Here is a 27,604-nt window from a genome sequence, read left to right as displayed (position 1 = left end):
ATGAAGATTGGTGTTGTAAGAAAGTTGGATCTCTCAAATCTGTCAGATCAATGCAAAGAGCCTTTTTCATTTTCCCTTGGAAATTGGACATTGCGTTACTGTGTTATGTACTAGAGAAAGGCTGTGAGGCATGGTATTGAATAAAGTATTAGAGACAATGAAAATTGAATTTGGAGGGAAAATAATAATCTCATCAAAACCTATGTACTAAAACACCAAAGAAGTGAATAAATCACGAGTCTTGATTTTGTAAAACTCCTATCAGGAAGATACTAATGGCAAATTATTTTGATGTTTTTATTTCAGTTAACTTGAAAGAGAACTAGACGGTTTGTTTTCCAAAATCCTCTTTTGGACCCAACCATACTAAAAGACAAAAACAGAAAGATGGAGTAAAAACGTACTTTTGATGCTCTTGAATGTTTCTATTACAGAAAAGATAATAGCAGCAACTCTCTCTCCACCTTTTGAGTTTGGGATCTCTGCCAGCCTGTGACACCTTCTTTCCCCAAACCAGTTAACTCATTCAAAGCAGCTTTTTCCTGGCTTTGAATTTAGTCTCTAATAAAGCCCTCCTACCTCTCCCTGACATATTCTTCTTCTATATCTATCTCTTGCACACGAATACTGCTTCTGATCTATTTCTAAATGAAGATATAGATCTTTTCGTTCACAATGTCTCTTAACTCTTTATAGTAAATATTTACAGCATACTGGGTGCATCCTTTTGACAATACATTGCATCTGAACCAGCACATAAAGTTCTGCTACAGTTCCAAAAGGGATTCTATGTGACATTAATTAAGGTGTGAAATTGCTTCCTGTTAATTTCCCACACCCTTCCATGATCTGCTATGAAGACAATTAAATTTCTTTAATGGTCCATTAACTAACAGAGCAATCTAACCTTTCCACTTGGAAATTACAGCAGGCCAAGGAAAATTTGATTAAGTTGGTAGTAATAAAAATATTAGTCATATTTCATTCTTCTTTGATGGAAACTGATAGAGCATGAACTTTCTTTTTTTTGTTTTGTTTTGTTTTTTTTTTATTTTTATTTTTTTCAATTGACAAGGAAATTTAGTTATTTCTGAGATATACATTTTAAAGTAATAACTAGAATTATGACTTATAACATTATACCAGAACATATAAGATTTTTAGAAATTTCATGTAATGTCTGAAACATTTATATTGACATATGTCCATACAAATAACCCAAAGAAAGTTTAGTATTAGTTATTTTTGTTTGTTTGTTTGTTTATTTTTATACTGCAGGTTCTTATTAGTCATCAATTTTATATACATCAGTATATGCATGTCAATCCCAATCACCCAATTCATCACACCACCATCCCCACCCACCGCGGTTTTCCCCCCTTTGTGTCCATACGTTTGTTCTCTACATCTGTGTCTCAACTAGCATGAAGGTTCTTTATAAAGTGTCATTTATGAGTTTTATTAGAAACTGTAGTTATCTTGCCTCCATTTGGAAAACAGAATCTGTCAGCAACAACTACAATTGCCCTCCACTCAAGTTTTCCAGCTCTCCATTCCAGAGTAATGTTGACACTTAAAGATTTACACCTAGTTCTTCCATAACTATCAGAATTTTCAATTTTTAAATGATTTACAAGAATCCAGCAGTAATATAAAAGTAATCATTAGTAGCAGTTGTACTACTTTACATTTGGATGATTTGTTGTTATTTTCAGCATTCTTCCTTAACAGGAGTATAATTTGATAGTCACTGACATTTGGAAGGATGCAGATTAAGAATATCATCCCAATTTTAAACATGAGGAAACTGAGTTTAAGAGAGGTTACATAACTCACCCAGGTCCATTCAGCTAGAAAGAAGCAAAACTAAGACAAGAACTGTTACCATTACCAAATACTGCTAGAGTGTCCAGCAAGCTGGTGAATGAGGATTGACCATTGGGATTGGAACATATGTTCAATAGTGACTTGACAGGAGTGATTTCAGTGAGGTAGTGGGGACTAAGTCTAATTGGAGTAGATTCAAGTTATAACAGGAGGTAAAGAAAAGAAGAAAGTAATATTAAATGACACTTCTGAGGAGTCCTGTTATAAAAGGGAGGTAGAGAAATGGGGCACAAGGTGGAGAGAAACATGGTGGTTGCATGGTGAGGTTTATTCGTTTAAAACTGTTACAACGTATTTATAGACTGATGGGAGAGAAGTGAAAATTGGTATTATAGGAGAGAGGGTCACTGAATAACACTGACCAGCGGGGATGGGATCAAGGACACACATGTCAAGGGGAGGGCTAGATTTAAATAGAAACAGGAAGAGTTCAAGCATTTTAACAAGCAGGGAGCCAGAACATGTATGAGCAGATGTGTGAGGCTTGGTAACTTTTGTGGTGGAAATATGAAAACTTTCTCTTCTGCATTTCTTTTCTAAGGGAAATACAAAGCATGGTAATTTATTGATGAAAAGGAAGGAAGGGAGGGAAGAAAGGAGGGAAGGATAAAGGGAGAGGGAGAAAAAGAGAAGAAAAGACAAGAAGAGAAAAGAAAGAAGGCAAGCCTGTTACCTGAGTCTGAGGAGGGTCTGAGGCAGTTTTCAAAGTTTGAGGAGGGAAGAGAAGTATGGAATAGTCACTTGGGAAGAATGAGAGGAAATTGGGTAGAAAAATGCAGTAGGACTCTACAAAGCGCTGAGCACCCCGGAGGTTTGGGGTCAAGACTTTGACTGAGACCAAGCAATTAAATGTTGTTTTTCTCCAAACTCTTTAAACTATTTGACTATAACCTTAGGGCAGGAGTCCTGCAGCTACTCACACGTGAATTTGAATGCAGATTTTGCCTGTGTCAGTGCACTGCTTTGAACAAACTACCCTTTTTGCTCTTCAGTTTCCTTAACTGTGAAAGAGGTCAATTAAAGTATCCACCTTTTAGGGTCATTTAAAATAAACTTACTGTATATAAAGTGCAGATGTTTAGTAAGTGCTCAGTTAATATTAACTATGATTAAGAGGACAGTGGCTACTTAGAAGGAGAATACCCTGGGATGGTACCTGAAACCTGGTTTATTATTGTTGTTTGATTTATAAATAACAGCAACCCCTAAGATGTCACTTTTTCATACTTTTAAGAAAGGCATTATTTTAGTTTAAGTTTTCCAAGAGAAATTTGTGATAACTAACATAAAACTGATTGTTGAACATTAAAAGTTGCAAACAGGGAATCTGAGTTATTATAATGGCAAGGGACGCCTGCCTATTCTGATAACTGCATTTGCAGCAGAGGTACCAGTGAAAGAATATAATAGAAAAATATTAAGTGGAAAGCCTGCCCTGGAAAGACCCATAACTAATCTTACAAAGAGAGGATGGATTTATTTTTAATAAGACTTCAAAGCCCAGTGATATGTATTTGGTCCTTTTCTTTTCTAATGGCACAATCTTGCATTTAAAAGTAAAGCAAAAAATAAGTTGAGCAAATACCATATATTATTACAAGGTTGGTAGCTTATGGTCTTGTTATGACCAAGTGTAGCATTTTATTTGATAACAGGACTGCAGGGCTTTCTACAGAAAAATGGACCACTGCATCTCAGGCAGCTGTGAAAATGACAGCCTTCACTACGCCAAGTCACTAAGTGACTAGGGTCCATCATACGAGTGTGTTCCGTTCACATTAAAGGGGTGAACTGGGGATTCCTAGCAGATGCTATGTCTTAAGGTAATACATAACGTTGGCTATGTTATTAGAAATCCGCGCTTGTCCTTGTGTCTGCAAATGAGGAAGAATATTCTCTCATGAAATCTCTACCTCATTCTTATTCTGAAAGCTGGGATAGATCCCTCTGCTTCAATATACTATAAATCAAGAAAAGTCAAAACATGAATAAAAAGAAACATTCAGAAGAAAAAGAAGAAGAGAAGGAAGAAGAGGAGGAGGGGGGAGGGGGAAGAAGAGGAAGAAATTGAAACATATATAATAGAGGAAAAATAGAAAACTGATTTGAAGAAAGAGATCTAAAGAGCCATACAACAATACTTCCCTTTTCAGAGCATTATCTCCTTTTTACCATTTATCCAAAACTATTATGATACCACATATGTTAGAAGAAGAAGAATATTTATCTCAAAAACATTCTGTGGGCTGGAAAAAAGAGCAAGTATATTTTTTCATACTTTAAAGAGGAAAGAGGGCAAGAAATATGATCAGGACAACCCAGAAGAGCCAAATGAAAGAGATGTAACGCTGTGAATCATGCAAGTATTGCATTATCAGGACACTGAACATTCTTGAAATTTGGATATTGGAACTTTGTTGGAAAGATAGTATAAAATTAAATCAGAAAGAAACACAGTTAGAAACCAGTTCCATACCAACAGCTGGCCGTTAAATCATGCCCACTGAAAATAAAGCCTGTATCACAAGTGGAGCCCGCAAGGTCCTGAATGAGAAATAGGTAGTTATATCCCAAGTTCCCCTCACTCGATTGGTTTCCAGTTGTTAAATCTGCAGGGCACTGAATCTGAGTTTCTGTGAAACAGGTCTGGGGAGCTGGGAGGACAAGAACGAGAGGGAGTTGGAGTTTTTGTTTGTTTTTTCACTTTATTCTCAATTTGGAAATTACTCCTCATCAAAATAACTAGAATATCAAACTTTGCTCTCATAGCTATAGTGCCCCAGAATGCATAAAACAGAGCACTTGGGAAGAAAATATTCAAGGATTTTAAAAAACTTCTAAAGCATTGACTAAAAACTCTATTTTCTAATGAAATAATAGCTTATAGTAAAAGAAAGTGATGGAAAAGCCCCTTCTTAAATACCATTTTAGTCCTTTGAACTACTGTAAACCAAGAGACTAGGGTGCTTTGCAATTATTAATAAGGAACTTATTAATGGGAAGAAAAAAACTTAATCTTGTATGGGACAGTAATAATTTGAGAAGCACAATTTAGGAGCTATAGAATTTATATAATTGTTGAATATCAGAACCTCGACAGTTCCCTAGAAATGTTGCTTAAAGGTTTCTCAGAATTGCTTAGTAGTATATGATTGGAAATTAATACCAGAACTCCAAATTCTAGTACTGGTAGCTGTAAAAAAAATTGCAATTAATTTTTACTGTACAGTATACAGGAGTCTCATATGTGGGATTAGTAATTCTTGATTTATAATTTGTTGTTTGTTTAGTCGTCTTAAGTGCTAAGCTAAATTACGCTTCCCCCAAAACAAAAGGATAACCATTCTCAACATGTTAGTTAGTTTAACAAAGAAAGCCCCACTTTTCAATTGCAGTCAGAGTCATGGTATTTGAAATGTGTTAGATGTTGAGTACAGTCATCCCTCAGTATTTGCAGGGGATTCGTTCCAGGAATCCCTGTGGATACTAAAATCTGCAGATGCTCAAGTCCCTTATATAAAATGGCATAGTATTTGCATATAACCTACACATCCTCCTGTAAACTTTGAATCATCTCTAAATTATTTATAATACCTAATACAATGTAAATGCTATGTAAATAGTTGCCAGAGCAGGGCAAATTCAAGTTTTGCTTTTTGGAACTTTCTGGAATTTTTTAATTGAATATTTTTCAATCCGCAGTTGGTTGACTCTGAAGATGTAGAACCCACAGATACAGAAAGCCAACTGTATAGGAGATAAGCAGCTGGTCTCAAACATCATGGCGCCCAGCTAGGTTTGTTCCTAAGAAATTAAGACGGTGTTTGCAAGGCATCAGAACAACTCATAAAAGTTTGAAACGCTGCCAACCATTTCTTATGTAATCTATGCAGTAAGATTCAGTTTGATTTTTCTTGACTACCCTGACTGGCTGTATGAATGTCATGTAAACATATTTAGACATTTTTCTAGATAAAGAGATTGAATAAATAGATTTTTCCCTATACACTCATATATTTGATGGACATATTATTAACTGTTCATTCACTAACAAATCAAGGCTGATATGTATCAGGATCATGGCTTAAATCCTCTGGCCTGGATTCAGGAGGTCTGATTCAAGTTGACCCTGCCCCTCTCATCCCTCGCCACCTCTCAGTTTTACCCCATTCTTCAAATGGTCACTGTTTCTCTTATACAACCTGCGCTTCATCCCTTCATTCTTATTTAGTAGCTCATCCATTTCTCTAAATCCTCTGCATCCTTCAAGGCTAAATCAACATCAAAGAACTATTTTATATACACATTTCCATTAAACTCTGCTATGGCCCTTTCTACCCTGTGATTTGTGTGAATGCCTGTGCTCTCTTTCTTAGCCTTGAGCACCTTGAGGACAGGAATCAAGAGAGCATTTCTTGCAGTCGCTGCAGAATCTAGCAGAGCGCCTTGTACAGAGTAATTTGTACCTGTTCATAAAATAAATGAACAAATTAATGGTGAAACAAATTCATCTCTGGATATTAGTCAGCAAAAGAGTAACTGGAATTTGAGGAGAGAAAGAAATGAAAAGACAGTAATAGAATCAAAATGATACAATATTTTTAATAGTTAAGCCAAGTTAAAAGGGCCAATAAATGTTTTGTGAACCAGTTCATTCCATCAAAGAAATCTAAGATACTCTGTCTCTCCTAAGTTTGCCTATGGAGGTCAGGTCCAATCAGTTCAGGAAGTTTCCTCAACTCCCTTCCCCATCATATAGTAATTCATAGCTTTGACTCTAATCAAGACACTTCTTTTACAGAGAACAGCAAACTTCTAAGACAGCGCTGTGTAATTGAAATATAATACAAGCTACATATGTAATTTAAACTTTTCTGGTAATCATATTTAAAAAATAAAAACAAACATGAAATAAATTTTAATAATGTATTCAACCCAGTATATTCAAAATGTCGTTTCAATATGTAATCAATATGAAGCATTATTACTGAGATATTTAATTTTTGTGTGGTCTTTAAAATTCAGTATTTATTTTGTACTTCTAGCACATCTGAATTAGGACTAGCCACATTTTAAGTGCTCAATGATCACATATGGCAAAATGGATACTGTATTAGGTAGCACAGTCCTAGGATGTTCTCATCAGATTTTCCTATCCTCTCACCAACCCTGTACCCTCAGTATATCTCAATTCTCTCTTTTGCAGTACAGTCCTAAGACTAATATTGTTGACTACTGGGGAATTTTTGGCTCTTCCCATGAAAATAGGACATCTCTGGCTTTAATAGTCACTTCTTTGTTTACAGCCTACACTCAGGGTGTTTGTTTCTGTGTGTGTGATTTTTTTAAAATTATGTATAATTGTTAATTATGTTGTACAAAATATACACAACATAAAATTTACCATTTTAACCAATTTAACAGTACATTTCTCAGTCCATCCACATCTCTACAAAGGACCCAATTTTGTTCCTATTTATGGCTGAGTAATATTCCATTGTATATATGTACCACATCTTCTTTATCCATTCATCTGTTGATGGACATATAGGTTGTCTCCATGTCCTGGCTATTGTAAATAATGCTGCAATGATGGACCTAGAGTCTGTCATACAGAGTGAAGTAAGTCAGAAAGAGAAAAACAAATATTTATATTAAGACATATGTGTGGAATCTAGAAAAATGGTACAGGTGAACCTATTTGCAGGGCAAGAATAGAGATGCAAGCATAGAGAACATATGTGTGGACACAGTAGGGGAAGGGGAGAGTGGGATAAATTGGGAGATTAGGTTTGACATTAATACACTACCGTGTGTAAAATAGATAGCTAGTGGGAACCTGCAGTATAGCACAGGGAGCTCAGCTTGGTCCTCTGTGATGACCTAGATGGGTGGGATGGGGGGGAGGTCCAAGAGGAAGAGGATATATGTATACTTATAGCTGACTCACTTCATTGTACAGCAGAAACTAACACAACATTGTAAAGCAATTATACTCCAATAAAAAAATAACTGCGATCTAAAAAACAGAAACTCTTGAGTATGTAGACAAAAGGGCAGAGGAGATAGAAAATATCACAGAGTTCAAGACATACAGAAGAAGGAGTGAGAAGATATAATACTTATCTAATTGGAATCCCAAAGGGAGAAACAATTATACTCCAATTAAAAAAAAAAAAAAAAGAGTACATTTCAGTGCCATTAAGTACATGCCTGTGTTGTGCAGCCATCACCACCATCCATCCCCAAAACTTTTACATCTTCCCCAACTGAAACGCTGCACCCATTAAGTATTTACTCCCATCCTCCCTTCCCTCAGTGTCCCGCAACCACCATTCTACTTTCTGTCTCTATTAATGACTACTCTAGGCATCTCACATAAATGGAATCATAAAATATTTGTCCTTTTGTGCCTAGCTTATTTCACATAGCCTTAGTTCCTCAAGGTTCATCCATGTTTGTGTCAGGACTTTCTTCTTTTTTAAAGTTGAAGAATATTTCATTGTATATATATAACACATTTTGTGTATCTGTTCATTTGTTCAACCAACCAAATGTGCCTCCACCTTTTGGCTATTGTAAGTAATGCTGCCTTGAACACGGGTGTACAAATACCTGTTCACGTCCCTGCTTTTATTTCTCTTGGGTGTATATCCAGAGGTGGAATTTCTGGATCATATGGTAATTCTATGCTTGATTTTTTGAGGAACTCACCATATTGTTTTTCACAGTGGCTGTCCATTTTAAATTCCTGCCAGCAATGTACAGTGGTTCCAGTTTCTCCACCTACTTGCCAACACTTAACACTTGTTATTTAATTATTTATTTTATAATAGGCATCCCGAATTTGTTTTCATTACCATTTTTGGATGACATTAGTAATATTTGGTAGAGGTGAAGCCAACTTGGATCTACATTAATATACAGAAATAACTTAAACGTTGGTATATAGACAGTCATCTATACCGTTTATTTGATGAATTGTTTTTTTGCTTTTATTAAAAACTTTTGACTAGGACCTCGAAATCCTATACTCCCATCTGGCTCTGCTACTACTCACCATCTGACTTTAGGGAAGTTGCTTAGTTTCTTTTATGTTTAAAAAACGGGGATAAGAATTTCTCACCTACTTTATTCACCTGGTTATTGTAATTATCAAATGAGTTGGTCAGTTTACAATGGCTTTGAATTTCCATTTGGGGAGGTTTTGGCACTCCCCAGCAGCATCCAGGAAAATCTTCACAATCAAATGCCAGCGCGGGTTCTATGCTACAATCTAGTCTCTCTGGGATCATTCAGTGCCTGGGAAGAAGTCCAAGTCCCAGTTAGGGTTAAATGTAAAATTCTATCTGTTGGTACAATTCATTAAAAGACAATTTGCCTATAAAAAATAAATAAATAAAATGGCTTTGAAAATTCTGAAATAGATTTATTGATGGGATTAAAGGTTTATTTAAGAGGTTATGATTGTGGTTATTGTGTACATCACAGTGATTTGGGTTTACGTTTTGAGCTTATAATGCACTTCATAGAACACTTATGCCTTCTTGTTTTCTTCTTGTATTTTGTGTCATCATTTTGTTATGTACCATTCAGACAGAATAGCACAGTTATGGAGTGTTAATACAACTATCAAAGGAGGTTACATTCCTGAAGAGAAGTGTTTTGTCCTTTCTTTCTTTGCTTTCTAATTGGATCATGGTCTCTTAATTACATTTTAATTCTAAAACTTGATTGAGTTTCATACCCCTTGATTTGTCAACTTCTTAAGTTAGGTAGTATTACTGGCATCTGAGAGTCTGTAAATAACAATGAAAATTAAAGCCCAAGAAATTAAATTGAATCTATTGGTTTAATTACTCTTAATTTTCCAGCTACGATATATAATAAGATATATTTTTCAAAACCTGGAATTTTATTACTCCATTTAATGGAAATATTGGAAAATTAGTGATTGATAGAAGAAGAGCAAGTTGCACATTTTGCTATGACACTAGTGAGTTTTGTTCTTTTTGAAATACTGAAAAATTTTAGATGCCAGTTTGGAAAACTCTACAGGGACTTGATACTAGGATGGTCAGCAGGGTTAAGTTATTAGAAAAGCTATCTACAATGATAATTATAATGGCAACATTTTGTGTTGTCATAGTTTAAGTATTTTATGTGTAAGTGAGAAATAGCCAAAAAAAAAAAAAAGATAAAGGTTAAAAACAAATGTCTTGAGTAGAATCTATGATACAAGGAAACAAAAAAGAAATTGCAACAGTAAGAAATTCAGATACAAAAACTATAAACTATATTATTTAATGGAAATTAAAGAGTAATATTCTTCAAGTGCCTGTAAGTTGAAGTTTAAGAAATTCGCGTGTCAAAATCTATTGTGTGTATTTTTAAATTTTTTTTTTTCATTCTTTGAGATGATTTAGCAGTCGGTAGTCAGGTCTGGGGATTTTCACAACTGATTAGGTGACAGAGTAGGGAAAAACTGCTTTATGGCATCATATGAATAACTTTCCAACTGAATCACTTCATTACTTCTGAGTTCCCCTGTGCACTAACCAGTTATAAATACATGGCTATATTTTGCACATATAAACATATTTTTTTAATTTGGGGGATTTTAATACTTGTGTATAACAGAAATATAGGTAACAGACCTTAGACTTGAGGAATTTCAAGATTTCAATAGAATCTTAAGGATCTTCTGTCTTTTGTAAAAGAAAGGTAGAAGTTTGAATTACCTACTGGCACCATCTGAAAATTACAGGATCAATTCTTTCTAGTTTCCTCTGTATACTTTGCTAGTGAGGCCAAAGGCAGTTAGTCCTTTGAGGATATTGGAGGCACCATTCAGTGCAATAACTGAAATATTTTAAAATCTCATTTAAAAATATATATGTATAATAATTGTGCACAATATACTTAACAAACATGCTTTATATATATATTTTGTACTGGCCACAGTGTGGTTAAGGTTTTGCCAGCATCAGGATCACCTGGGCACTTATTAAAAATGCAGAATCTCAAGCCCACTGTAGACCTTCTGAATCAGAGTCTTCATTTTAACAATACCCCTAGGTGATTCAGATGCACATGGACATTTAAGAAGCCCTACTACTGAGATGTTGGAAGAGACCTATCTCTTCATCACTGAACTAGTCTGAGGAGAAGCTTACTTGTATCTTAACTCTCTTAATCTAGTTTTGGATTTAGAATATACCTTCAACCACAACAATTTATCAGTATGTTCTCTGAAATCTTTTATTCAAAATATTCATGAAAAGATCAGCTCATTCATTCTTCTTATACATCTTTGGATGCTTACTGTGTGTCCATTAGGCAGAGCTAGAAAGTGGCTAAGGATGTAGACCAGGCAGTGTGGCTCCCAGATTCGTGCTCTTAACCACCATGCGACATCTATTTATTCATGGCTATGCTCGGGTCTCCAGTTCCAGGGCAAAGCCCAGCGGCGGAAGCAATTTGATTGGAAATAACATTCAGATTACCAAGGTATTGTACTGATTGTTCGATAGATGGGAGTACGCAACTGTTTGTTCCTAAGTCAAGGATAAAAATACCTCCTGATATTTAAGTAAATATTTCATATGCTCATATACAGTCACATTTGTCTCACAACAGTAAAATGAATCTGTTTTAATGGACTCAATACGCTAATAAATCCTATCTTATCTTTGTGAATTGAAAAACATTTTTCTTTCTATGCAATAATCTAGCAAGAGCCACGATAATTCACAGATGACTGAGCTTTAGAGCCAGACAAAACAATAGAGATAAAAGGAAGTGTTTATATAGATGTGAACTGAAATCTCATGGTTGCATGATCACATTTCCTATTGATGAATAACTATCGATGAATACCCTGAAAGTTGGCAATAAATATTTCAATTTGATAAAACAATGTCATATTTCTCGCAGTAGGGTAAAGATTAGGATCATGTAAATAAGAATTTTTTCCCTACCCGAACAAGATTTCAGGCTAAAGGCTAAAAAACAAAATATCTCTTTCTACCCTTTAAATGTTATACTCCCAATGTCTCCTCTAACTCTAGATGAAAATCCTATTATATAGGTTAGTAGACAGTAAAAACTTAAGCCTTATCTACACGTGTCTGCCGTTCGGGAAGACTTAAAAGGTTGTGACTGATAGAACTAGAAGAGAATTATGTGTATCCATTAAATGTTTTAAGTTAAAACTCGTTTTCACAATAGGAGGAAGAGCTAGTGATGAGAGTGAACAATATTATAAAGTCAAAATTGAGCTGTTTATTGAGGCCAAATTTATGTCCACTATTGTAACGAGTAATTAATGTGATTTTTGCCTTCCAGTGTGTATGTACAGAGAGCCATCGCTACATGAGATTGGAGAAAAACAGGGGCGTTCGAGGAAAAGTTCCGGTACACCAACCATGAATGGAGGCAAAGTTGTGAATCAAGATTCAACATAGCTGAGAACTCTCCCCTTCATCCCTCTCTCATCCCTTCCTTTTCTCCTCTTGCCCTTTACCCATTTCCTTCCAATAAGTCCACCCAAGGAGAGGAAAATAAAATGGCAACCCAAGACCCAGTGGCTAAGATTCTGCACTCAAAATCTTCCTTTGTGTAGGATAAGAAAATCGAACCAAAGCTTGTCTGTTGCAATGTGGTAGAAAAATGCACATGCACAAAGATTAGCACACCTAAAGCAGAGGAAAAAATAAATCAAGACTCCACAAGCATTAAAATAAACTGTGTTGTTATTAATAGAGGGCTAATTGTAATGAAGGCATAACTATCATAAAGATGAAATAAAATTATTACCTTAAAGAAAAGGGTTTTGGAAAATTGAACTTACAAATCAATGTAATACCCTAAATACCTTAAACTCTGGATAATTCTCTGGTGTGTGTTTTGTTTTGAATTTGTATTTTCTTTGGACATCTGGAATTGACACATTATTACATCCTGTTTCCAGGATTTTTTTTTTACCATGATATTGAACATGTATGAATTATAGATTCTCCTATTGCCTATAAGGTATATAGCCAGAAATCATTTAACATCAAGAAGAGTTTAAAATTTTATTCTTGAAATCGATATTTAAGATTGTTTCATGCAAAGGTTAGCCTTATGTTGAATTTAATGCTATTAGCTGATTTCATTCCTTCCTAAAAAGAGTTTCAGATTCTACTAGGACAATATCATATTTTTTTCAAAGGTATTAATTCAGGGGCTCATTTTTTTTCTTTAGCCATTTAGAAAAAATCTCATGTTTTAAGGCTGATGCAACTTTTAGGAATTCTTTGTCATTGCCATGCCCAGGCAGTGATAAATAAGTTATGTGCTCATTCCATTTTGGTCTCAATTTTTACTTTGTGGACACCTTTGAGGGTATAGGTGCATGTCTAGCTGTCTTAGAGAGTTTTATACCATCTCTTGCAGCAGGAAAGAAGGAAGAGGGGTTTTACATAAGGAAATAAATCCTAAGAAATTGATGAAAGCAAATTGTATTTGTCTTTGTACCTTACCAGAGTTTTCTGTATGTAGCATTTTCCAAACTTCACCAAGGAATTGGGAGGCATGGCTGTGAAATTCCTAACTTACTACCTTATGAAGCCAATGAATCGTTTGTTACTATATATCCTCATTTATAAATCTAGTTGAAAATCAGTCTGTCTCCTAGAACATAGAAGGAAACTTGTAATGCGCTGAATTTTCAAGGGACATAGAGAAATAATACGGAATTAACAGCCATGGCTCCAACAGACAGGGTTGTGTGAGCGGCTTAAAGTAGTCCCCCCCCCCCAAAAAAAAAACCACCTCGGTGTAAGACTAGGCAAATACATATTTAGGAATACTAAAGTGTTAGAAAAATGTTAAGGAAGAATTGAACGTTATACAATTGCCTTGGAAAAAAATAGATCTACTTAGTCCTACAAATCAGGAATGGTGTAGAGACATCCAAATCAAAACAAAACTAAAGAGGATGTTAAAAAATATATGCAGATTTATGGATATTATCAATGAGAAGACTTAGCATGTTACTTCTCCTGTAGCTCTACCGTCCAGCATGTATTGTTCCAAATACTCCCTAAAATATATCCACTTTGCAGAAACTCTAGGCCCTCACTTCAATGACCTTGCTGTTGGTTGCTGTATTCTTTCAAAGTCACTGTGGTTTCCCTCACTCTACACAATCATTATTCTTCAATAGTGGCCCGTGTCCTTCACCAAGTATTCTATTTCTGTTATCAGGAGGTTAGCAGGAAATGAAATGGAGGAATTTGTCTAACTGGTTGCAAAGAATAAAAGTTATGCATCTAGGCAAGGATTTTGAACGCACATTTGCAAAAGATATTTGTTTAACCAAAATACTTGAAAAGTAACAAATATAGACATTTAAATTAAGGGAAAAAAGGAATGTTACTCTTCTAGGAAAAGAATGCCCTTGTCAAAAGAAATACAAATCTGGTTGTATTTCTCCTTGTCACTCTTGATTCAACTTGATTATAAACGCACCTGTCACTTCCAGGATCAAACAAATCCCAAGCACAAAGCCTTATTTTCTTTGAAAAAATAAAAAAGAGGCTTCTACAAAATGGGTCACAGGCTCATTTAGCATAAAATGATTTGTGCTTTTCGGTCATATACACATACACACATAAACATAGGCATCACAAGCTCACAAGTAACACAATTGACAGTTTCTCAAAATGTTATCAATTACACTGATGATTTCATGACAGAATATATCTTATCTAGTTAAATATTATGGAAAATATGGTAGAGAAATGAATTTCCAACAAAATTCTTCCCTTTTTTTTCAATGGCTCTTCATTCTTTAGCATCTAGACTCCTATCTGTCTCCTTCGTGATAACACTGAAGAAATAGTTCTAGCTACCCAATTGGTATATTGTTTTTCTCCATATCATTTAAGCAAATGTTCACCACAATAAAATGTTTTGGAAACTTACTGTCAGGGAATAAATTGGAAACCTCGTATTTTTTTACACATTAACCTGACAAAAACTATGGTTTAGAGCACAAGGTGAACATTTGCCTAACTGCTGCTTACTTTTTAAGTACATAAAACCTTTCATAGAAAAAGTCAGTATTCACTGTCTAGGTTTTTAAAATATTACCAAATACACACATATAATTATCCTATTTCCTCCAAAAATATGAGCCAGTTTAAATAGTTTGTTTTTCAGGTTTTTTTCAGTTTTACTCCAAGTAAAATAATTCTTAACTTTGATTTTCATCATTCCAAATTCTGGGTCTCAATTCACCCATCACTTATTCTCCTATAAGTAAAATAAGCCTGTTTGTTTTTCTTAAATGCATTGGGAGAGTCTCAGGAAAATTATGACTTTTAGTAAAGCTTTGTAATTGGCTATGTAAATATAAGGTAAAATATGTTTATTCTAAGAGTCCTTATTTTAACATGTTTCAAAATCAGTGGGCTTAAGAATGAAAACAAAACTGAGAATCTCACAAAATAATTTTCTGGTCAATATACCTTACTCGATGTTTAAGCTAGAAGTCAGAGGTATAGAAACAAAATGGTGCTGAAGTTCCATTTGCTAATTCAGAGATTTTGTGCTTCAGGAAACTGGAGGACAGCAAGCCAACCTATTCTTGATCACAGTGATAGTTTGGGTTTTGAATTTTACATATGAATTTCATAGCACATTTTTAGTCATTATGGATCAGCACAATAAAAAGACATCAGTTTGTTGCAAATGATGATGCTTTATGGGTCTCATTCTAATCCGGATAGCTTTGAAAAGAATTGTTCTGTTTAAGAAAATGACAGTGCCATTAATAGGTATTGTATATAGGTTGGTGGTCCCGTGGTGCCACTAGTAAGACATGAGGGTATTAAGACAAAAGTAAAGTATGAAGACTGTCTTTTTGTGTACTGAAAAGTTTGAAGGTCCTAATTTGGGACCACTAATTCCCTGGCGGAGAAGCATGACTACATCAACAGTAATTGTTTTAAAACATGGACCCAGAAATAGCAAATCTACTATTGCGCCTTTATGGCTTTGTCTATAAGGCTGTGCTCTGAGAAGGTTTTCCATGATGTTGCTCAACTTCATCTGCACCAGGTGAAACACATTCAAGCGTACAAATCCCCTGCTCATTTTAATATCATAAAAGGCTGAGATTATTTCTCTGTCATAAAATTGTAAATAGCATTTTTTAAAATCAGAGTCACATTTAAAACTGTATTGTTCTACAAATAAATATGTGTATATATACATATGCTTCTGAAATAGGATATATTATATAGGGTTTTTATTTGATTTGTGGTCTTTAGTCCTAGGTAATCAAAGATTAAGAGATTTGAAGGCAAAACTTTATATATAAATGTATATTTCTAATGATAGTATAAATTGCCACTTTATAATAAAAAAAGAAACAGGTGGGAACAATAATCAAAACACATGCTCCTTCAGAATGCCAGCGATTCTGAATCCCCTCTTTGATGCAGAGGTGGCTATTTTTTATTTCTAAAAAGGTATGTTAAAGAGCTGTACTTCCTGATACAGATTCCCTGATAAGTCATGTCAGATTGAAAATTTATAGTTGAGGGCAAGAAAAAAAATGCTAAATGCAGATATTTTTCAGGATTTTTTTCTGGAACCCAAGTTAAAAATTCAATATTTAAAATCTAAATTAAGTGAAAATAGCTAATGTTCAGGGATGATATACTGAGCTTCAGTAACAAACAGAAGCAAAAATATATTTAACACTATGATAATAACATTAAAATAATGTCATAGTAGAAATTGCATCATTAGATGTTTTATTAGTTGGACAGAATTAGTTGATGTTTCTTTGTCTTTGCTCCAAACACAACCTAAAGACAGTGGCATTAATTTTACTTTTGTTCAAAAGTCCAAAATACACTCCCATGAATAGAACTGGTTTTAGCTCCATTACAAGGTTAAATGTTACAATCTTAAGAAATTATTGAGACCGAATTGTTTAATAAACGCATTGTGTGAGAAACTGAACAAATTAATGTTTTGTTTTTACATTAAAGCACAGATTATTCAAATCACTGTTTTTTTGAGATCAGATTTGTAAAATGTTTATACATCACAAACTTCCTAAGGCAAAAAGCGATTAAAATCTTGAGATGCTCATGCATGCAGAGAAAATACTTGAACTTATTTTTTAACATTAAATTTCTTTGGGAGTCTCTTTCCTTTTTAAAATGTATTTAACCTATAATGTGTCAATGAAAAAGTGCTGTGTCTCATAAAAAGAAGATCAAAACCGGATTTATGGATGGGGAATGAGTCAAAATTTTTATTGAACTCTGAGGTCAAAAGTAAAAATTACTTCCTAATTATGAAGCTACTTGTGGTAAACCTAATAACTTGCTTTTTGAGAATTAAGAACTAGAGGACATTCATTTGTTCATAATTTACTAACTAGTCACTTCCTTGAGTTTAAGGATCATAAACTAAATTATGGTCTCGAAAAAATCCAAGAAGGCTAGACACATAAATATCGTAATATCCAAAGGTAAGTGCTACCATAGGTATGTTACTGAGATTTAATATACAACTGATGATGCAACAATCAATCCTAGATGAAAGACAGGGATTGAAAAGCAGATAGATCTTTACTGAGTAATGAAAAGACAACAAAGGGCCCCTCCAGTAGAGGAAATAATTTGAAGAAAAGTTGTAGAGACACGAAAAATACTATTGATACTTACCTGGGAAATACTTGTGAATGAAACAAGGAATGAGTGTTCAGAGGAGGAGGTGGGGGGAAAAAACTGAGTTGAGATTAATAAAAAGTAAACGTTATTCAAAGTTTTGTCACGGCACTGCTTGGATGGGTTTGAGCCTCTGTATCTGTTAGGATGCTTCTGTTTGCTCATATCAGAATCCCCCAAACCAAACCAGCCCTTCATCTAGAAGTTCCCAGGAACATCACCATGGAGACTTAATTTGTCTGTAGTTCTCTCAGCTCTACCCACTCCATGTTTAATAACTTCCCTCTTGGAGTTCGGAATTCTTTTACAAGTTGCAAAATGTCACATATTTATATCATCTAGTCTCTCTTACAACTCCCCAGAAAACATCTCCTCAAATCTCCTTGGCCCAGTTTGGGTCAGCTGTCCATACAACGAACCACTGTGGCCAGGAATTTGAGATGTGTTGACTGGTTTAAATCAACCAGGGCCTTTTCTTAGACTTCTAGGTTGGATGTGCTTCCCCAAAGATACAGGTCTGCATAGATGAGAAGTGACTATTTGAGTGAAATTCAGAGTCTATTTAGCAAGAGGAAATGGAAATGCATGCTGAGCAGCAAAAAATGCCAACTTTCCATTATCTGTTAATGAATGTATTTCCTATCACAGCTCATTGGATATTCTAAAAACTGGCAGAGAAATGCAAATACTGATAAATTAAAGCTATAGCCAGAAACCATGGAGGACAGACAAAAGCACTGAAGCTTCAATTCCCGAAGCATTATTAGATGTCTGCTATGCAAAAGGCACTGTGTGGGTCACTGAGGAAGATATTAAGAGCTGCAATTTTAAAGAAAAGTGGTGCACTGGATAATAACTCAATACACCTGGTAGGTCCAATGCTTTTAAATGACTGTCAGAGGACTGGAAAAAGCAGCTTGGCTATTCTAAACCAGAGGTCTACGTCATATCTACTTTTTGGTACCTAGGATTAGGCCATTACAAAATTCATCTCAAAATAGCTTTCAATAGTCAGTCCAGGTCCTAAATTCAGGGCTATTTGGTACTTCAGAATCACCTGGGATAGCCATTCATAGCATTCTTGAATTTTCGCTACAGATTATAGTGTATGTTTGAACACTTTGAATGATGGTTAAATATATTAATCTCTCAAGCAGCCTATTCCATTTGGGAGCAGTACTGGTGGTGAAAGTTCTTTCTTATATGAAGTAACTTGTTCTGTAGCATCTACCATTGTTTTAAATTTCACTCTCCAGGGCTATTCAATGTCAAGTTAATCCTCCACCTACAAGAAAGCCCTACAGATATTTGAAGATCATTGTATTTCTTTATCATTCTTCAAGTATTTTCTACTCATGTGAAAGATTTTCAGAGATTTAAAATATTTTGTTTCTGTACCATTCTGTTTTATTCAGAACAAATTTTATTAATTTGTAATGCATAATCCAACATGGTATTCCTTATATAATCTAACTGGTCAAGACATTCCCTCATTCTTGATATTGCAACAATAGTACATTAAGATTGTATTCGTTTTTTGATGACCTCATCAAAAAAATGTTAACATTCCAGTTCATTTCTATCAAAACACCTAAGTATTTTTTTCACCTTTTCATCTTTATGACTTAAATTGAGATGGAGGTTTGTTAATAGACTAAGAATAATTCTAATCTGGTCAAGTCTTTGAGAAGCATAAACTCCAAATATACAAGCTCGGCATTGTCCAGATATACTACAAAATTTCCATTCAATGATTAAGCATGGATCCTCTACTTAATTTTGTGTGATTATACCTAACTTTGTGTGATCAGGTCAGTCAGTTTTCAGGAATTAACCACTTCACCTTCTCACCTCACCTGGGGCAAGGTTTTAGAGCTGATCATTCTGATGGAAAATCTTATCTTGGGAAATATGTGCTATTATAGAAGATACATGGTTTGGCTCTATTTTAAATTCTCTCTCCTCTTTTTAGTCTCCATTAATTTCATTATCAATCTCTCCAATAATTACATTAATTAGACTTACCAGAATCAGTTTCTCATTGATCTCATTATGTTATTCTGAAAGTTTAAATCTTTACTTATTTGTTTCAATAATAATTTCCAGATCTCTTCGAATTTCTATTTAAAGTTTTCTTCTCTAAGTCAACTTGCAGTGTTCTGGTGCACACTCTAAAAAACTTTCTAAGCTGATAAATCTCTGAAGCTTTAAGAACCTAAGAGTGCTTTTTGTTTGCCTTTGCCTAGGAAGGACAATTGGGTGTGCATCAAATCTTTGGTTTATCTTCTTCTGTAAAATTCTCCTGATTTTCCATCAACATCCAGCTTTGTTTTTTGCAGAGGAGATAATATACTCTATTTGAAAGTAACATGAATTCTCTGAGCATGAGCTTTCACAATTATTTTTCTTGGGAATTTAAAATATTATTGGTATTGTTATTTTTCTAACACTTTTTGACAAGCTTATCTAGAAGATAATATATCTTAATCACTATGCTATGTCTCTTACAATTATACTCATGTATTATCCTTGCCATTCCATTGCAATTTGTTGTCCTCAAAAATATGTCCCTGACCCAGAGAAGCACACAGAGACATACACAAGAACACAGTAAGAGGAGGTCTTTAATGTATGAATTACACGTCAGCCAGTCGATGCTTTGGCTTGTCTCTATCAACCACATTTTTATCCCTTGCATCATCATTTTCCTCCTTCTATCCATTTCCAGATTATCTTACCACTTGGATGACTGCCTTAGCTCTGAACTAGTTTACTTTTTTAAAAAGTTAAATAACTGATATAACCCCCTAGGACAGTTTTTGCCACATAGTAAGTCTTTAATCAATTTATTATTATTATTATTATTATTAGCTACATAGCATGCAGGATCTTAGTTCCCTACCAGGGATCGAACCCGTGCCCCCTGCAGTGGAAGCGTGGAGTCTTAACCACTGGATGACCAGGGAGGTCCCATAGTTTACATTTTTTTCACTAAGTTTTTGAGTACTTATTTTTTTTGGTCAGGTAACCCTGGAATGCACTATCGCAGATTCTGCTGGCTCAGCACATCTGGTTAAATAGGAGAACGGCCAACACAATACCCTTGTTTAATGGTCTTCCTGAGGTACAACCCACTCACTATTATCAGATAGCCTGCACTGGCACATCTCAGCATACATGCAAACTAAGCGTGAACTTATGGACTAGAATGATCTTGACCTGCTTGACTAACCTGCTCTCGAACTTAAAGGCTTGAACTATTTCTGACCTGGCTGGAAAAGAAAAAGACTGTTGTCTGTTAGAATACAAACAATGCAATTGTCTGCGGACTTGCAGGTGGCTATACACTTCTCTGATGCACAATATGTAGTTATCCGGAACTTGGTTCTACAAGCAGGAACTCCAGTGGTTAGTTCTACCCTCTTCCTGCCTCCCCAACCATTGTCTCTACAACTAGACCTAAGTTCTGGTCAAATGTGTGTATCTGGCTTCCAGGTGAAGGAGTCCAACAATTAAATCATCAATCAGACCATAGAAAGTGATTTAACTTTCAGGACTTTTCCATTTATTTAAAGGAATGAAGGGACCTATTCAGTTTCTATTGTAAGACCTCTTCAGTGGTTCTTTAATCCTGGTTGCATATTAGAATTATCTAGGCTCACCACCCCTCAAAATCCAATTGCAATTGGTTTGGTGAGAAGACAGGTGATTCTCATCTGTAGGGGTTGCGAACCACTCTACTCAATAAACTCCTAAACAAAAATAACTAATACTTATTAAGTGCCTATTCAAGGCTGGATGAATCTGGATTTCTAGACAACTTGTAAGTTGTAAATATCTATGAGGGTTATGAGCAGAAGACGTCCTTTCTGATGAGGCTTAGACAATTCGAAATGCAGATGCTACTAGATGCCAAGCCACTGCTATGTCCCTGCCATATTCTGGCACTGCCTAATCTCCCGGAGATAAGGTTGTGATATATTTAGAGATTTCTTGATAAGGAACTTGGCCTTATATTAAATACTTGTCTATATATCTGGAGTTGATTCAAAGACAATTAGTTCTGTCTGAGTCCAGAGAGATGCTTGTTTAAACAGCCCCATTTAATGGGTGTTCACTTTCTACACAAGATACTTGGATCTAGGTGAGGTCAGTAAGTGTGGCTGCTGTCTTGAAATAGTAGCCCCAAGGACATCAAGGACATCCATAAAATATCTGGACCTTTATAGAAAATTGGCTTTACTTGCCTCTCCAATGTCATTTTATTTACGGCAAACATCTTAAGACAGGCTTCGCCATTACTTGGAAAGAAGTTCACTTTTCTCTGAGAGTGCAGTCCTAGCTATGAGATATCTCTTAGTGTTCTACTCTGTCTTCTCTGGATCAGACCATCAATTCCCAGGACAGAATTAAGTTATAATAGCTTTTTCCATGCTTTCACTCAGAGCACTCCGTCCCCTGAAAAAAAAATTGTCACCCCTGATATTTTGTTCTCTGCCCAGCACTACACTCTAGAAACCAAGTAAGAGGTAACATGTGACTCTTCCTATACTACATGTACACTGACTGACCCTGACACAAGAAAAAGAGTTCTCTGTATCTGTTCCAGAAAGCTAAGTAATTCAGTGGTGTTTGTTTCTGTGTGTTACTATGTTGCCCATCTACCCTGCATTTCACTTGTCCTTGCCCTTATCTTTTCCATCAGAAACACAGCTTGTCTGATTCCTCCATCTCTGTTTTTCTTTCTCAAGATTGCTTTGGCTATTTGGGGTCTTTTCAAAATATACTACAAAGCTACAGTAATCAAGACACTATGGTACTGGCACAAAAACAGAAATATAGATCAATGGTACAGGATAGAAAGCCCAGAGATAGACCCACACACCTATGGTCACTTAATTTATGACAAGGGAGACAAGAACACACAATAGAGGAAAGACAGCCTTTTCAATAAATGGTGCTGGGAAAACTGGACAGCTACATGTAAAAGAATGAAATTAGAACACTCCCTAACACCATACACAAAAATAAACTCCAGATGGATTAAAGACCTAAATGTAAGACCAGACACTATAAAACTCTTAGAGGAAAACATAGGAAGAACACTCTTTGACATAAATCACAGCAAGATCTTTTTTGACCCACCTCCTAGAGTAATGGAAATAAAAACAAAAATAAACAAAACATAAAAGCTTTTGCACAGCAAAGGAAACTATAAACAAGGCAAAAAGACAACCCTCAGAATGGGAGAAAATATTTGCAAACAAAGCAACGGACAAAGGATTAATCTCCAAAATATACAAACAGCTCATGGAGCTCAATATCTAAAAAACAAAAAACCCAACCAAAAAATGGGCAGAAGACATAAATAGACATCTCTTCAAGGAGGACATACAGATGGCCAAGGGGCACATGAAAGGATGTTCAACATTACTAATTATTAGAGAAATGTAAATTAAAACTACAATGAGGTATCACTTCACACTGGTCAGAATGGCTATCATCAAAAAATCCATAAATAATAAATGCTAGAGAGGTAGTGGAGAAAAGGGAACCCTCTTGAACTTTTGGTGGAAATGTAAATTGATACATCCACTGTGGAGAACAATATGGATGTTCCTTAAAAAACTAAAAGTAGAACTACCATATGGCCCAGCAATCCCACTACTGGGCATATACCCTGAGAAAACCATAATTCAAAAAGAGTCATGTACCACAATGTTCATTGCAGCTCTATTTACAATAGCCAGGACGTGGAAGCAACTTAAGTGTCCATCAACAGAGGAATGGATAAAGAAGATGTGGTACATATAAACAATGGAATATTACTCAGCCATAAAAAAGAACAGAAATAATGCCATTTGCAGCAACATGGATGGAATTAGAGATTGTCATACTGAGTGAAGTAAGTCAGACAGAGAAATACAAATATCATATGATATCACTTATATGTAGAATCTAAAAAAAAAGGTTCAAAAGAACTTATTTACAAAACAGAAGTAGAGTCATGGATGTAGAAAACAAACTTATGGTTACCAGGGGATAAGGGGGGGAGGGATAAACTGGGAGATTGGGACTGACATCCTAAATGCCCACTGACAGATGAATGGATAAAAAAGATGTAATACATATATACAATGGAATATTACTCAGCCATATAAAGGAACAAAATTGGATCATTTATAGAGATGTAGATGGACCTAGAGTCTGTCATACAGAGTGAAGTAAGTCAGAAAGAGAAAAACAAATACCGTATATTAACGCATATATGTGAAATCTAGAAAAATTGTACAGATGAACCTATTTCTAGAGCAGGAATAGAGATGCAGACATAGAAAATGGACATGTCGACACAGGGATTAAGGGGAGGGTGGGACGAATTTGGAGATTAGGATTGACATATATACACTACCATGCATAAAATAGATAGCTAGTGGGAACCTGCTATAAAGCACGGGAAGCTCAGCTCTGTGCTCTATGATGACCTAGATGGGTGGGATAGGGAGTGAGTTGGGAGGGAGCTCCAAGAGGGAGGGGATATATATATACATATAGCTGATTCACTTCATTGTACAGCAGAAACTAACATAACATTGTAAAGCAATTATACTCCAATAAAAAAATTTAAAAAAAGAAACACAGCTTGTCAAGGCTCATAAGCCCCCTTGACTTTGCCCCAGTGATGAGAAAGGGAGAGTTAGAAATTCACATCAGGTTGTCCTGAGTTCTAGTACTGAGAACCTGCTGAATGCTAGGAGTGCACATCAAAAGAATATACCTGGGAACCAGCTCACTTTCTCTGCCCGTGCCAGAGCGCCAGCCAACTTTTTTCAGGAAAAGCCTGGGGAAACTTGGTCCTTTATTTTCAACAGAAGGAGACTGGAAATTGGGTCAGACCTAGTATGATCACTATAAAGCTTAATGCCAGTTCATCCATCTTGGACTCTCTCCTAGTATGATGATTGGTTTTTCCAGTGGATCTCCAAGTAACAAACTCCCCTGGCTCAGGCTCAGGCTCAGGACCCCCATTCCAGTGAGCTCTGAATTTAGTGCTGACAGGATACAGCTTAGTTGTCTCCATTCTCTCTCGCTCTCTCTCTTAATCTCAGCTGTATCCTAGAGGGCTGGAATACAGTATTTGGTAAAGTAGTAGGTGATGATACCTAGAAAGTTAGAAAAACTCTCATCTAAATCTGATTGTTGTAGGATCTTGAACAAGTTAATTCCCCTCTATATCTGTTTCCTCATTGTAAAATGGAGATAGTTTGCAGAGCAGGGATTAACTTGATTGTCTAATATTTCTTATCTATCCTGAAAATCTGTGTCTCTTGTAAGTATGTTTTGACCGTTTGAATTTAATGTAATTATTGATATGTTTGGATTTCGGTTTACTATTTTATTATTTGCTTTCTGTTTGTTTCCTCTGTTTTGCATTTTGGTTTTCCCTTTTCTGACTTCTTTTGGACTCTTTGGTGGTTTCTCTAAGGATTACAATAGAAATATTTTAACTTATTACAGTTTATTTGCAATTAATATTTTACCACTTTGCATGGAAGGTAGAAACCTTACCACTATAGAGATTCCTTTAGCCTCTCCCTTTATATTATGGTTTTCTACATATACCAAAATCCCTATCAGACAACGTTATAATTTCTGCTTACAACTCGCAAACATATTTTAAAGAATGCAAGAATAGAATAATCATTTTGGGTACATTTACCCAAATGTTTGCCATTTTGTTGTTCTTTCTTCATTTCTAATGTTCTGGATTTCCTTCTGATATTATTTTCCTTCAGTCTAAAGAACTTCCTTTAACAATGTATTTAGAGCAGGTCTGCTGGCAATGGATTCCCTAGTTTTCCTTCATCTGAAAGCGTTTTTTATTTCATCTGTACTCCTGAAGCATATGTTCATTGGATATAGCATTTTGGGTTGACAGTTCTTTTCTTTAAAGCTGTAATGTCACTACTTTCTGGCCTCTATGGTTGTTCTCCTATTGAGAATGCATCATTTTTCTCTGGGTGTTTTTAGGAATTTTTTTCTTTCTCTTTAATTTTTAACAGTTTGATTATGATGTGTCTGGAAGTGGATTTGTTTGTGTTTATCCTATTTGGAATTCACTGAGCTTCTTGAATCTGTAGGTATAGTTCTTTTGTCAAACTTGGGACATTTTCAGCCATTATTTCTTCAAATACTTTTCCTGCACTACACTTTTTCTCTTCTCCTTCTGAGGCTCCAATGACATAAATGCTGGATTTTTTTGTTATGATCCCACAGATCTCTAAGGCTCTTTTTACTTTTCCAATCTTTTTTTTTCTCTCTCTCTCGCTGATGTTCAGATTGAATCACTTTTATTGGGTTATCCTCAAGCTCATTGATTAGTTCCTCTGTCACCTCTATTCTGCTACTGAGCTGGCCAATGGAGGTTTTGTTTTTGTTTATGGTTACTCTGTTTATAAGTCTAGAATTTCCATTTGGTTCTTGTTTATATCTTCTATTATTTGGCACAACTTCTATTTTTCCTTTTGTTTCAAGAATCAGATAACTCCAACATCTTTGTCATCTCACCAATGGTATTTTGATTGTCTTTTCCCATGCAAGTTGAGATTTTCCTGGTAGTTCATATGCCAAGTAGTTTTTAAATTGTATCTTGTACATTTTGAATATTATATCATATATGAGACTCTGGGTCTACTTTCACTCCTATGGAGAATACTGACATTTCTATTTTTATAGGTAGTCAAACTGATTAGATTTAGACCTTAAGTTTCAACCAGCTTCCTGAATTCTTGGTTCCAATACCAGTAAACTTTTCAAAACATTCACATGCTATTTGGATCTGCCCAGTGTATATGCCACTTACTGGCCAGTCTTGGACATGAACAGTGATGTATCTGTTCAGTTCTCAAAGTCTTTTGTATGCTAAATAGTATCAGATCCATGTGTGCACAGTTTGGGAATGAGTCCAATGCTTATAAACGATTATTTGTGATTGATTTCCTGAGTTCCTTCCTCTCCATAGCCTCTCCATACTTTCTGGCTCTTTGGGACTCTAATATTTCATCCTTCATTTAGAAAGTTGAGATTTTAGTTATCTTGCTCTGCAGTGCACTTCTGAAGGATGCCCACCTCTCCAGTTAAACAATGGAAGGACACACAAGACAAAAAACAACAATGGTTGGTCCCACTTTCTTGGAACTACAGCTCCTCTGCTGAAGGTAGAGGAAGACTCTCCCGCTCAGAGCTTTGGGTTCTGTGGGCTTCCTTTATACCACATGATTGTTTAGGAACTGGGCCTTGGTAGAACAGAAAAAAAAGAGAAGACTTCAACAGAGTGTTTCCATATTCTCTCTAAAAATGTGCATTCACTTTCCTGCTCCTTGAGCCAGTACTATAGGGCTTCTCCTGAGCTCTCTCTGTCCATTCCTTTGTGCCCACTGCAGTGTTGGTTGGGGGACATTGGAGAAAAAAAATGGTAAAGTCACCACTGATTCATCAGTAAATCAGAGACATCGTCTCCAATTTACCTACTATTTTTCAGAGTCCTCAAAGAGCTGTTCTATGCATCCTGTCCAGGTTTTATTCAATACAAAACACAAAGTGACTGGTACTTAACTCCATTATATCTAGACTGGACCTCTGATATTCTTAAAAACTCCAAAAATTTAATGATGCTTATTTATACGTGAATTATCCTATCTCATCAGTTTACTGAAAGTCTTCCCCTTTCCCCTCAAAGTCCATGCACCAAATAAAAGTGTAAAATCCAGGAGAAATGAAAATCAAAGATTAAATATTTCAATACTCTACCAATCCTGTATGATTTGAAGAAGAATGAAATGTCCCCATCCAACCCAGTTGCTACCTGAATATAAAATGTGATATTGTATGACTTTCAAAATATGATTTTTGAAATAATATTTTTAAAAGTAAGAAGATAGCTAATTTCAGCCTTTCTGTTTAGCCCACTGATTCAGGTT

At 35.4% G+C, this 27,604-nt stretch overlaps 1 protein-coding gene across 6 annotated transcripts in view; it reads left to right on the top strand.

Moving 5' to 3' along the window:
* Positions 1-16,149, top strand: part of FGF12 (fibroblast growth factor 12) — a 538,421-nt gene extending 522,272 nt beyond the window's left edge. For all 6 annotated transcript variants that reach the window (XM_082461586.1, XM_082461585.1, XM_082461584.1 and 3 more), the window contains one exon: positions 12,235-16,149. In XM_082461586.1, the coding sequence (XP_082317712.1) occupies positions 12,235-12,353 (119 nt within the window). In that variant the 3' untranslated portion in view covers positions 12,354-16,149. The remainder of the gene's footprint in view (positions 1-12,234) is intronic.
* Positions 16,150-27,604: the final 11,455 nt, after the last annotated feature.

The sequence above is a fragment of the Balaenoptera physalus genome (assembly GCF_965194825.1).
Source record: "Balaenoptera physalus genome assembly, chromosome: 4".
NCBI classification, from domain to species: domain Eukaryota; kingdom Metazoa; phylum Chordata; class Mammalia; order Artiodactyla; family Balaenopteridae; genus Balaenoptera; species Balaenoptera physalus.
The sequence above is the reverse complement of the archived record's forward strand: the minus strand, read 5'-3'. Positions and strand labels throughout refer to the sequence as shown.